The sequence below is a fragment of the Oncorhynchus keta genome, unplaced genomic scaffold (assembly GCF_023373465.1).
Source record: "Oncorhynchus keta strain PuntledgeMale-10-30-2019 unplaced genomic scaffold, Oket_V2 Un_scaffold_1315_pilon_pilon, whole genome shotgun sequence".
NCBI lineage: Eukaryota > Metazoa > Chordata > Actinopteri > Salmoniformes > Salmonidae > Oncorhynchus > Oncorhynchus keta.
Genome location: NW_026290769.1, coordinates 384961 through 397059, shown reverse-complemented (window position 1 = coordinate 397059; position 12099 = coordinate 384961). Strand labels below are relative to the sequence as shown.

Genomic DNA, 12099 nt, shown 5'->3' with positions numbered 1-12099 from the left:
CAGATAGAGACCTCCAGTACTGTACAACACAACAACCTGCTGACTACAGATAGAGACCTCCAGTACTGTACAACAACAACCTGCTGACTACAGATAGAGACCTCCAGTACTGTACAACACAACAACCTGCTGACTACAGATAGAGACCTCCAGTACTGTACAACAACCTGCTGACTACAGATAGAGACCTCCAGTACTGTACAACACAACAACCTGTTGACTACAGATAGAGACCTCCAGTACTGTACAACAACCTGCTGACTACAGATAGAGACCTCCAGTAGTGTACAACACAACAACCTGCTGACTACAGATAGAGACCTCCAGTAGTGTACAACACAACAACCTGCTGACTACAGATAGAGACCTCCAGTAGTGTACAACACAACAACCTGCTGACTACAGATAGAGACCTCCAGTACTGTACAACAACCTGCTGACTACAGATAGAGACCCCAGTACTGTACAACACAAAAACCTGTTGACTACAGATAGAGACCTCCAGTACTGTACAACAACAACCTGCTGACTACAGATAGAGACCTCCAGTACTGTACAACAACAACCTGCTGACTACAGATAGAGACCTCCAGTAGTGTACAACACAACAACCTGCTGACTACAGATAGAGACCTCCAGTACTGTACAACAACCTGCTGACTACAGATAGAGACCTCCAGTACTGTACAACAACCTGCTGACTACAGATAGAGACCTCCAGTAGTGTACAACACAACAACCTGCTGACTACAGATAGAGACCTCCAGTACTGTACAACACAACAACCTGGTGACTACAGATAGAGACCTCCAGTACTGTACAACAACCTGCTGACTACAGATAGAGACCTCCAGTAGTGTACAACACAACAACCTGCTGACTACAGATAGAGACCTCCAGTACTGTACAACAACAACCTGCTGACTACAGATAGAGACCTCCAGTACTGTACAACAACAACCTGCTGACTACAGATAGAGACCTCCAGTACTGTACAACAACAACCTGCTGACTACAGATAGAGACCTCCAGTACTGTACAACAACAACCTGCTGACTACAGATAGAGACCTCCAGAACTGTACAACAACAACCTGCTGACTACAGATAGAGACCTCCAGTACTGTACAACAACCTGCTGACTACAGATAGAGACCTCCAGTACTGTACAACAACAACCTGCTGACTACAGATAGAGACCTCCAGAACTGTACACCAACAACCTGCTGACTACAGATAGAGACCTCCAGTACTGTACAACACAACAACCTGGTGACTACAGATAGAGACCTCCAGTACTGTACAACAACAACAGATAGAGACCTGTACTGACAACAACCTACAGATAGAGACCTCCAGTACTGTACAACAACAACCTGCTGACTACAGATAGAGACCTCCAGTAGTGTACAACACAACAACCTGCTGACTACAGATAGAGACCTCCAGTAGTGTACAACACAACAACCTGCTGACTACAGATAGAGACCTCCAGTAGTGTACAACACAACAACCTGCTGACTACAGATAGAGACCCCTCCAGTACTGTACAACAACCTGCTGACTACAGATAGAGACCCCTCCAGTACTGTACAACAACCTGCTGACTACAGATAGAGACCTCCAGTACTGTACAACACAACAACCTGGTGACTACAGATAGAGACCTCCAGTACTGTACAACAACAACCTGCCAACTACAGATAGAGACCTCCAGTACTGTACAACAACCTGCTGACTACAGATAGAGACCTCCAGTACTGTACAACAACAACCTGCTGACTACAGATAGAGACCTCCAGTACTGTACAACAACCTGCTGACTACAGATAGAGACCTCCAGTACTGTACAACAACAACCTGCTGACTACAGATAGAGACCTCCAGTACTGTACAACACAACAACCTGGTGACTACAGATAGAGACCTCCAGTACTGTACAACAACAACCTGCTGATAGAGACCTCCAGTACTGTACAACAACCTGCTGACTACAGATAGAGACCTCCAGTACTGTACAACAACCTGCTGACTACAGATAGAGACCTCCAGTACTGTACAACAACAACCTGCTGAACAGATAGAGACCTGCTGACTACAGATAGAGACCTCCAGATAGAGACCTCCAGTACAAACAACAACCTGCTGACTACAGATAGAGACCTCCAGTACTGTACAACAACAACCTGCTGACTACAGATAGAGACCTCCAACAACCTGCTGACTACAGATAGTCCAGTACAAACACAACAACCTGCTGACTACAGATAGAGACCTCCAGTACTGTACAACAACCTGCTGACTACAGATAGAGACCCCAGTACTGTACAACACAAAAACCTGTTGACTACAGATAGAGACCTCCAGTACTGTACAACAACAACCTGCTGACTACAGATAGAGACCTCCAGTAGTGTACAACACAACAACCTGCTGACTACAGATAGAGACCTCCAGTACTGTACAACACAACAACCTGCTGACTACAGATAGAGACCTCCAGTACTGTACAACACAACAACCTGCTGACTACAGATAGAGACCTCCAGTAGTGTACAACACAACAACCTGCTGACTACAGATAGAGACCTCCAGTACTGTACAACAACAACCTGCTGACTACAGATAGAGACCTCCAGTACTGTACAACACAACAACCTGCTGACTACAGATAGAGACCTCCAGTACTGTACAACAACAACCTGCTGACTACAGATAGAGACCTCCAGAACTGTACAACAACAACCTGCTGACTACAGATAGAGACCTCCAGTACTGTACAACAACAACCTGCTGACTACAGATAGAGACCTCCAGTACTGTACAACAACAACCTGCTGACTACAGATAGAGACCTCCAGTACTGTACAACAACCTGCTGACTACAGATAGAGACCTGTACTGTACAACAACCCTACAGATAGAGACCTCCAGTACTGTACAACACAACAACCTGCTGACTACAGATAGAGACCTCCAGTACTGTACAACAACAACCTGCCAGATACTGTACAACAACAACCTGCTGACTACAGATAGAGAGACCTCCAGTACTGTACAACAACAACCTGCTGACTACAGATAGAGACCTCCAGTACTGTACAACAACAACCTGCTGACTACAGATAGAGACCTCCAGAGACAACAACAACCTGCCAGATAGAGACCTGTACAACAACAAACAACCTGCTGACTACAGATAGAGACCTCCAGTACTGTACAACAACCTGCTGACTACAGATAGAGAGACCTCCACTACAGATAGAGACTCCAGTACTGTACAACACAACAACCTGCTGACTACAGATAGAGACCTCCAGTACTGTACAACAGTACTGTACAACAACCTGCTGACTACAGATAGAGACCTCCAGTACTGTACAACACAACAACCTGCTGACTACAGATAGAGACCTCCAGTACTGTACAACAACACTACAGATAGAGACCTCCAGCTGACTACAGATAGAGACCTCCAGTACTGTACAACAACAACTGCTGACTACAGATAGAGACCTCCAGTACTGTGACAAACAACAAACCTGCTGACTACAGATAGAGACCTCCAGTACTGTACAACAACCTGCTGACTACAGATAGAGACCTCCAGTACTGTACAACACAACAACCTGCTGACTACAGATAGAGACCTCCAGTACTGTACAACAACCTGCTGACTACAGATAGAGACCTCCAGTACTGTACAACAACAACCTGCTGACTACAGATAGAGACCTCCAGTACTGTACAACACAACAACCTGCTGACTACAGATAGAGACCTCCAGTACTGTACAACACAACAACCTGCTGACTACAGATAGAGACCTCCAGTACTGTACAACAACAACCTGCTGACTACAGATAGAGACCTCCAGTACTGTACAACACAACAACCTGCTGACTACAGATAGAGACCTCCAGTACTGTACAACAACAACCTGCTGACTACAGATAGAGACCTCCAGTACTGTACAACAACAACCTGCTGACTACAGATAGAGACCTCCAGTACTGTACAACAACAACCTGCTGACTACAGATAGAGACCTCCAGTAGTGTACAACACAACAACCTGCTGACTACAGATAGAGACCTCCAGTACTGTACAACAACCTGCTGACTACAGATAGAGACCTCCAGTACTGTACAACAACAACCTGCTGACTACAGATAGAGACCTCCAGTACTGTACAACACAACAACCTGCTGACTACAGATAGAGACCTCCAGTACTGTACAACACAACAACCTGCTGACTACAGATAGAGACCTCCAGTACTGTACAACAACAACCTGCTGACTACAGATAGAGACCTCCAGTACTGTACAACAACAACCTGCTGACTACAGATAGAGACCTCCAGTACTGTACAACAACAACCTGCTGACTACAGATAGAGACCTCCAGTACTGTACAACAACAACCTGCTGACTACAGATAGAGACCTCCAGTACTGTACAACACAACAACCTGCTGACTACAGATAGAGACCTCCAGTACTGTACAACACAACAACCTGCTGACTACAGATAGAGACCTCCAGTACTGTACAACAACAACCTGCTGACGACAGATAGAGATAGAGACCTCCAGTACTGTAAACAACAACTGCTGACTACAGATAGAGACCTCCAGTACTGTACAACAACAACCTGCTGACTACAGATAGAGACCTCCAGTACTGTACAACACAACAACCTGTTGACTACAGATAGAGACCTCCAGTACTGTACAACAACAACCTGCTGACTACAGATAGAGACCTCCAGTACTGTACAACAACAACCTGCTGACTACAGATAGAGACCTCCAGTAGTGTACAACAACAACCTGCTGACTACAGATAGAGACCTCCAGTAGTGTACAACAACAACCTGCTGACTACAGATAGAGACCTCCAGTACTGTAAACAACAACCTGCTGACTACAGATAGAGACCTCCAGTACTGTACAACAACAACCTGCTGACTACAGATAGAGACCTCCAGTAGTGTACAACAACAACCTGCTGACTACAGATAGAGACCTCCAGTAGTGTACAACAACAACCTGCTGACTACAGATAGAGACCTCCAGTACTGTACAACAACAACCTGCTGACTACAGATAGAGACCTCCAGTACTGTACAACAACAACCTGCTGACTACAGATAGAGACCTCCAGTACTGTACAACACAACAACCTGCTGACTACAGATAGAGACCTCCAGTACTGTACAACAACAACCTGCTGACAACAGATAGAGACCTCCAGTACTGTACAACAACCTGCTGACTACAGATAGAGACCTCCAGTACTGTACAACAACAACCTGCTGACTACAGATAGAGACCTCCAGTACTGTACAACAACCTGCTGACAACAGATAGAGACCTCCAGTACTGTACAACAACAACCTGCTGACTACAGATAGAGACCTCCAGTACTGTACAACAACCTGCTGACTACAGATAGAGACCTCCAGTACTGTACAACAACCTGCTGACAACAGATAGAGACCTCCAGTACTGTACAACAACAACCTGCTGACTACAGATAAAGACCTCCAGTACTGTACAACAACCTGCTGACTACAGATAGAGACCTCCAGTACTGTATAACAACCTGCTGACTACAGATAGAGACCTCCAGTACTGTACAACAACCTGCTGACTACAGATAGAGACCTCCAGTACTGTACAACAACCTGCTGACTACAGATAGAGACCTCCAGTACTGTACAACAACCTGCTGACTACAGATAGAGACCTCCAGTACTGTACAACAACAACCTGCTGACTACAGATAGAGACCTCCAGTACTGTACAACAACCTGCTGACTACAGATAGAGACCTCCAGTACTGTACAACAACCTGCAACAACCTGTACTGACTACAGATAGAGACCTCCAGTACTGTACAACAACAACCTGCTGACTACAGATAGAGACCTCCAGTAGTGTACAACACAACAACCTGCTGACTACAGATAGAGACCTCCAGTACTGTACAACAACCTGCTGACTACAGATAGAGACCTCCAGTACTGTACAACAACAACCTGCTGACTACAGATAGAGACCTCCAGTACTGTACAACAACCTGCTGACTACAGATAGAGACCTCCAGTACTGTACAACAACCTGCTGACTACAGATAGAGACCTCCAGTACTGTACAACACAACAACCTGCTGACTACAGATAGAGACCTCCAGTACTGTACAACAACAACCTGCTGACGACAGATAGAGACCTCCAGTACTGTACAACAACAACCTGCTGACTACAGATAGAGACCTCCAGTAGTGTACAACAACAACCTGCTGACTACAGATAGAGACCTCCAGTAGTGTACAACAACAACCTGCTGACTACAGATAGAGACCTCCAGTACTGTAAAACAACCTGCTGACTACAGATAGAGACCTCCAGTACTGTACAACAACAACCTGCTGACTACAGATAGAGACCTCCAGTAGTGTACAACAACAACCTGCTGACTACAGATAGAGACCTCCAGTACTGTACAACAACAACCTGCTGACTACAGATAGAGACCTCCAGTAGTGTACAACAACAACCTGCTGACTACAGATAGAGACCTCCAGTAGTGTACAACAACAACCTGCTGACTACAGATAGAGACCTCCAGTACTGTACAACAACAATCTGCTGACTACAGATAGAGACCTCCAGTACTGTACAACAACAACCTGCTGACTACAGATAGAGACCTCCAGTACTGTACAACACAACAACCTGCTGACTACAGATAGAAACCTCCAGTACTGTACAACAACAACCTGCTGACTACAGATAGAGACCTCCAGTACTGTACAACAACAACCTGCTGACTACAGATAGAGACCTCCAGTACTGTACAACAACAACCTGCTGACTACAGATAGAGACCTCCAGTACTGTACAACAACAACCTGCTGACTACAGATAGAGACCTCCAGTACTGTACAACAACAACCTGCTGACTACAGATAGAGACCTCCAGTACTGTACAACAACCTGCTGACTACAGATAGAGACCTCCAGTACTGTACAACAACAACCTGCTGACTACAGATAGAGACCTCCAGTACTGTACAACACAACAACCTGCTGACTACAGATAGAGACCTCCAGTACTGTACAACAACCTGCTGACTACAGATAGAGACCTCAAGTACTGTACAACACAACAACCTGCTGACTACAGATAGAGACCTCCAGTACTGTACAACAACAACCTGCTGACTACAGATAGAGACCTCCAGTACTGTATAACAACCTGCTGACTACAGATAGAGACCTCCAGTACTGTATAACAACAACCTGCTGACTACAGATAGAGACCTCCAGTAATGTACAACAACCTGCTGACTACAGATAGAGACCTCCAGTACTGTACAACAACCTGCTGACTACAGATAGAGACCTCCAGTACTGTACAACAACAACCTGCTGACTACAGATAGAGACCTCCAGTACTGTACAACAACCTGCTGACTACAGATAGAGACCTCCAGTACTGTACAACAACAACCTGCTGACTACAGATAGAGACCTCCAGTACTGTACAACAACAACCTGCTGACTACAGATAGAGACCTCCAGTAGTGTACAACACAACAACCTGCTGACTACAGATAGAGACCTCCAGTACTGTACAACAACCTGCTGACTACAGATAGAGACCTCCAGTACTGTACAACAACAACCTGCTGACTACAGATAGAGACCTCCAGTACTGTACAACAACAACCTGCTGACTACAGATAGAGACCTCCAGTACTGTACAACAACCTGCTGACTACAGATAGAGACCTCCAGTACTGTACAACACAACAACCTGCTGACTACAGATAGAGACCTCCAGTACTGTACAACAACCTGCTGACTACAGATAGAGACCTCCAGTACTGTACAACAACCTGCTGACTACAGATAGAGACCTCCAGTACTGTACAACAACAACCTGCTGACAACAGATAGAGATTGTGATTGTGATATTAACTACAGGTTGTTATCTACACTAGTGATTGTGATATTAACTACAGGTTGTCTCTACACTAGTGATTGTGATATTAACTACAGGTTGTTATCTACACTAGTGATTGTGATATTAACTACAGGTTGTTATCTACACTAGTGATTGTGATATTAACTACAGGTTGTTATCTACACTAGTGATTGTGATATTAACTACAGGTTGTTATCTACACTAGTGATTGTGATATTAACTACAGGTTGTTATCTACACTAGTGATTGTGATAATCACTACAGGTTGTTATCTACACTAGTAATTGTGATATTAATGTCAGTATTAGTGTAACACAGCCACTGTCTCAGTCCAATAACAATGACACACACTGTTGGGATATAAATTGATTCTGCTAATAGGACCAAACTGTCTCCTGGGACTGGTGAGGGATGTGAGAGGCGGGCGGCATATGTGTGTGTGTGTGGCCTGGGGGGTAGGAGGAGTGTCAGATATACTGTAAATAGACTCATGCTTTAACACTCAGACATGTGCTCACAGGCCAATGTCAGCACGTGTGTGTCTGTGCATGTGGGTATGTTGGTGACAGATTGGCATTGAGCAGCTGTTTGTGAAGCTGTTGTGTTGTTATCTTGTTTTGTGCCTGTGTTCATGCATGTGTGTGTGTGTGTGTGTGCATGTGTGGTAGTGTGTATGCATATAGGTATTTGTGTGTGTGTGTGTGTGTGTGTGTGTGTGTGTGTGTGTGTCTGTGTGTGTGTACCTGGCCTCTTTGAACTTCTTCAGTAGACTGGGTCGGTCCTGGTTCCTGCGTCTCCTGAACCATCTCTGCACCTGTCTCTCTGAACAACCTGTCTGCTTACACAGACTGTCTATAGAACTCTGTAGGAGGGAATAGAGGGAGAGAGAAAGGGAGGAGGGAGGGAGAGCGGGGGAATAGGGGGAGAGAGAAAGGGAGGAAGGAGAGAGAGCGGGGGATAGGGGGAGAGAGAAAGGGAGGAGGGAGGGGGAGCGGGGAATAGGGGGAGAGAGAAAGGGAGGAGGGAGGGAGAGCCACTGGGGGGAATAGGGGGAGAGAAAAAGGGGTGAGGAGGGAGGGGGAGCGGGGAATAGGGGGAGAGAGAAAGGGAGGGAGAGCGGGGGATAGGGGAGAGAGAGAAGGGAGGAGGGAGGGAGAGCGGGGAATAGGGGAGAGAGAAAGGGAGGAGGGAGGGAGAGCGGGGGATAGGGGGAGAGAGAAAGGAGAAGGGAGGGAGAGCAGGGGATAGGGGGAGAGAGAAAGGAGGAGGGAGAGAGAGCGGGGATAGGGGAGAGAGAAAGGGAGGAGGGAGGGAGAGCGGGGGGAATAGGGGGAGAGAGAAAGGGAGGAGGGAGGGGGGGAGCGGGAATAGGGGGAGAGAGAAAGGGAGGAGGGAGAGAGAGCGGGGATAGGGGGAGAGAGAAAGGGAGGAGGGAGGGAGAGCAGGGGAATAGGGGGAGAGAGAAAGGGAGGAGGAGGGGGAGCGGGGAATAGGGGAGAGAGAAAGGAGGAGGGAGGGAGGGGGAATAATAGGGGGAGAGAAAAAGGGAGGAGGGAGGGAGAGCGGGGGAATAGGGGGAGAGAGAAAGGGAGGAGGGAGGGGGAGCGGGGAATAGGGGGAGAGAGAAAGGGAGGAGGGAGGGAGAGCGGGGATAGGGGAGAGAGAAAGGGAGGAGGGAGGGGGAGCGGGGGATAGGGGAGAGAGAAAGGGAGGAGGGAGGGGAAGCGGGGAATAGGGGGAGAGAGAAAGGGAGGAGGGAGGGAGAGCGGGAATAGGGGAGAGAGAAAGGGAGGAGGGAGGGAGAGCGGGGAATAGGGGGAGAGAGAAAGGGGAGGAGGGAGGGGAGGGGGAATAGGGGAGAGAGAAAGGGAGGAGGGAGGGGAGCGGGGGATAGGGGAGAGAGAAAGGGAGGAGGGAGAGAGAGGGGGATAGGGGGAGAGAGAAAGGGAGGAGGGAGGGAGAGGGGGATAGGGGGAGAGAGAAAGGAGGAGGGAGAGAGAGCGGGGATAGGGGGAGAGAGAAAGGGAGGAGGGAGGGAGAGCGGGGGAATAGGGGGAGATCGAAAAGGGGAGGAGGGAGGGAGAGCGGGGGATAGGGGGAGAGAGAAAGGGAGGAGGGAGGGAGAGCGGGGAATAGGGGGAGAGAGAAAGGGAGGAGGGAGGGAGAGCGGGGGATAGGGGGAGAGAGAAAGGGAGGAGGGGGGGAGAGCGGGGGATAGGGGGAGAGAGAAAGGGAGGAGGGAGAGAGAGCGGGGATAGGGGAGAGAGAAAGGAGGAGGGAGGGAGAGCGGGGAATAGGGGGAGAGAGAAAGGGAGGAGGGAGGGGAGCGGGGAATAGGGGAGAGAGAAAGGGAGGAGGGAGGGAGAGAGCGGGGATAGGGGAGAGAGAAAGGGAGGAGGGAGGGAGAGCGGGGAATAGGGGAGAGAGAAAGGGAGGAGGGAGGGGGAGCGGGGAATAGGGGGAGAGAGAAAGGAGGAGGGATTGAGAGGGGATAGGGGAGAGAGAAAGGGAGGAGGGAGGGAGAGCGGGGATAGGGGGAGAGAGAAAGGAGGAGGGAGAGAGAGCGGGGATAGTGGGAGAGAGAAAGAGAGGTGGGAGGGAGAGCGGGGAATAGGGGGAGAGAGAAAGGAGGAGGGAGGGAGAGCGGGGAATAGGGGGAGAGAGAAAGGGAGGAGGGAGGGAGGGAGGAGCGGGGAATAGGGGGAGAGAGAAAGAGAGGAGGGAGGGAGAGCGGGGGAATAGGGGGAGAGAGAAAGGGAGGAGGGAGGGAGAGCGGGGATAGGGGGAGAGAGAAAGGGAGGGGAGCGGGGGATAGGGGGAGAGAGAAAGGGAGGAGGGAGAGAGAGCGGGGATAGGGGGAGAGAGAAAGGGAGGAGGGAGGGAGAGCGGGGATAGGGGGAGAGAGAAAGGGAGGAGGGAGGGGGAGCGGGGAATAGGGGGAGAGAGAAAGGGAGGAGGGAGGGAGAGCGGGGGAATAGGGGGAGAGAGAAAGGGAGGAGGGAGGGGAGGGTGAATAGGGGAGAGAGAAAGGGAGGAGGGAGGGGAGCGGGGGATAGGGGGAGAGAGAAAGGGAGGAGGGAGAGAGAGCGGGGATAGGGGGAGAGAGAAAGGGAGGAGGGAGGGGAGCGGGGATAGGGGGAGAGAGAAAGGGGAGGAGGGAGAGAGAGCGGGGATAGGGGGAGAGAGAAAGGAGGAGGGAGAGAGAGCGGGATAGGGGAGAGAGAAAGGAGGAGGGAGGGAGAGCGGGGGATAGGGGAGAGAGAAAGGGAGGAGGGAGGGAGAGCGGGGAATAGGGGGAGAGAGAAAGGGAGGAGGGAGGGAGAGCGGGGGATAGGGGGAGAGAGAAAGGGAGGAGGGAGGGAGAGCGGGGGATAGGGGGAGAGAGAAAGGAGGAGGGAGAGAGAGCGGGGATAGGGGAGAGAGAAAGGGAGGAGGGAGGAAGAGCGGGGGAATAGGGGGAGAGAGAAAGGGAGGAGGGAGGGGGAGCGTGGAATAGGGGGAGAGAGAAAGGGAGGAGGGAGAGAGAGCGGGGATAGGGGGAGAAAGAAAGGAGGAGGGAGGGAGAGCGGGGAATAGGGGGAGAGAGAAAGGAGGAGGGAGGGGAGCGGGGAATAGGGGGAGAGAAAAGGGAGGAGGGATTGAGAGCGGGGATAGGAGGAGAGAGAAAGGGAGGAGGGAGGGAGAGCGGGGATAGGGGGAGAGAAAGGGAGGAGGGAGAGAGAGCGGGGGGATAGTGGGAGAGAGAAAGAGAGGTGGGAGGGAGAGCGGGGGAATAGGGGGAGAGAGAAAGGGAGGAGGGAGGGAGAGCGGGGAATAGGGGGAGAGAGAAAGGGAGGAGGGAGGGAGGGAGAGCAGGGAATAGGGGGAGAGAGAAAGAGAGGAGGGAGGGAGGGAGAGCGGGGGAATAGGGGGAGAGAGAAAGGGAGGAGGGAGGGAGAGCGGGGAATAGGGGGAGAGAGAAAGGGAGGAGAGAGAGAGAAGGGTAGAAAGGGATACAGTTTAGCATAATGATTTGTGTGGTGCTGTATACAGATGTAGGATCTGTACTGTGTACATGTGTCTGTGCTTGCATGCATTGGTGTAGTTTTTTAAAATTGTGTTA

The 12099-nt window shown here is 49.7% G+C and overlaps 1 protein-coding gene across 3 annotated transcripts in view; it reads right to left on the bottom strand.

Moving 5' to 3' along the window:
• LOC118367683 (ceramide synthase 2-like) overlaps window positions 1-12099 on the bottom strand; it is a 75427-nt gene that overhangs the window by 11856 nt on the left and 51472 nt on the right. For all 3 annotated transcript variants that reach the window (XM_052513566.1, XM_052513568.1, XM_052513567.1), the window contains exon 4: window positions 8741-8859. In XM_052513566.1, the coding sequence (XP_052369526.1) occupies window positions 8741-8859 (119 nt within the window). The remainder of the gene's footprint in view (window positions 1-8740; window positions 8860-12099) is intronic.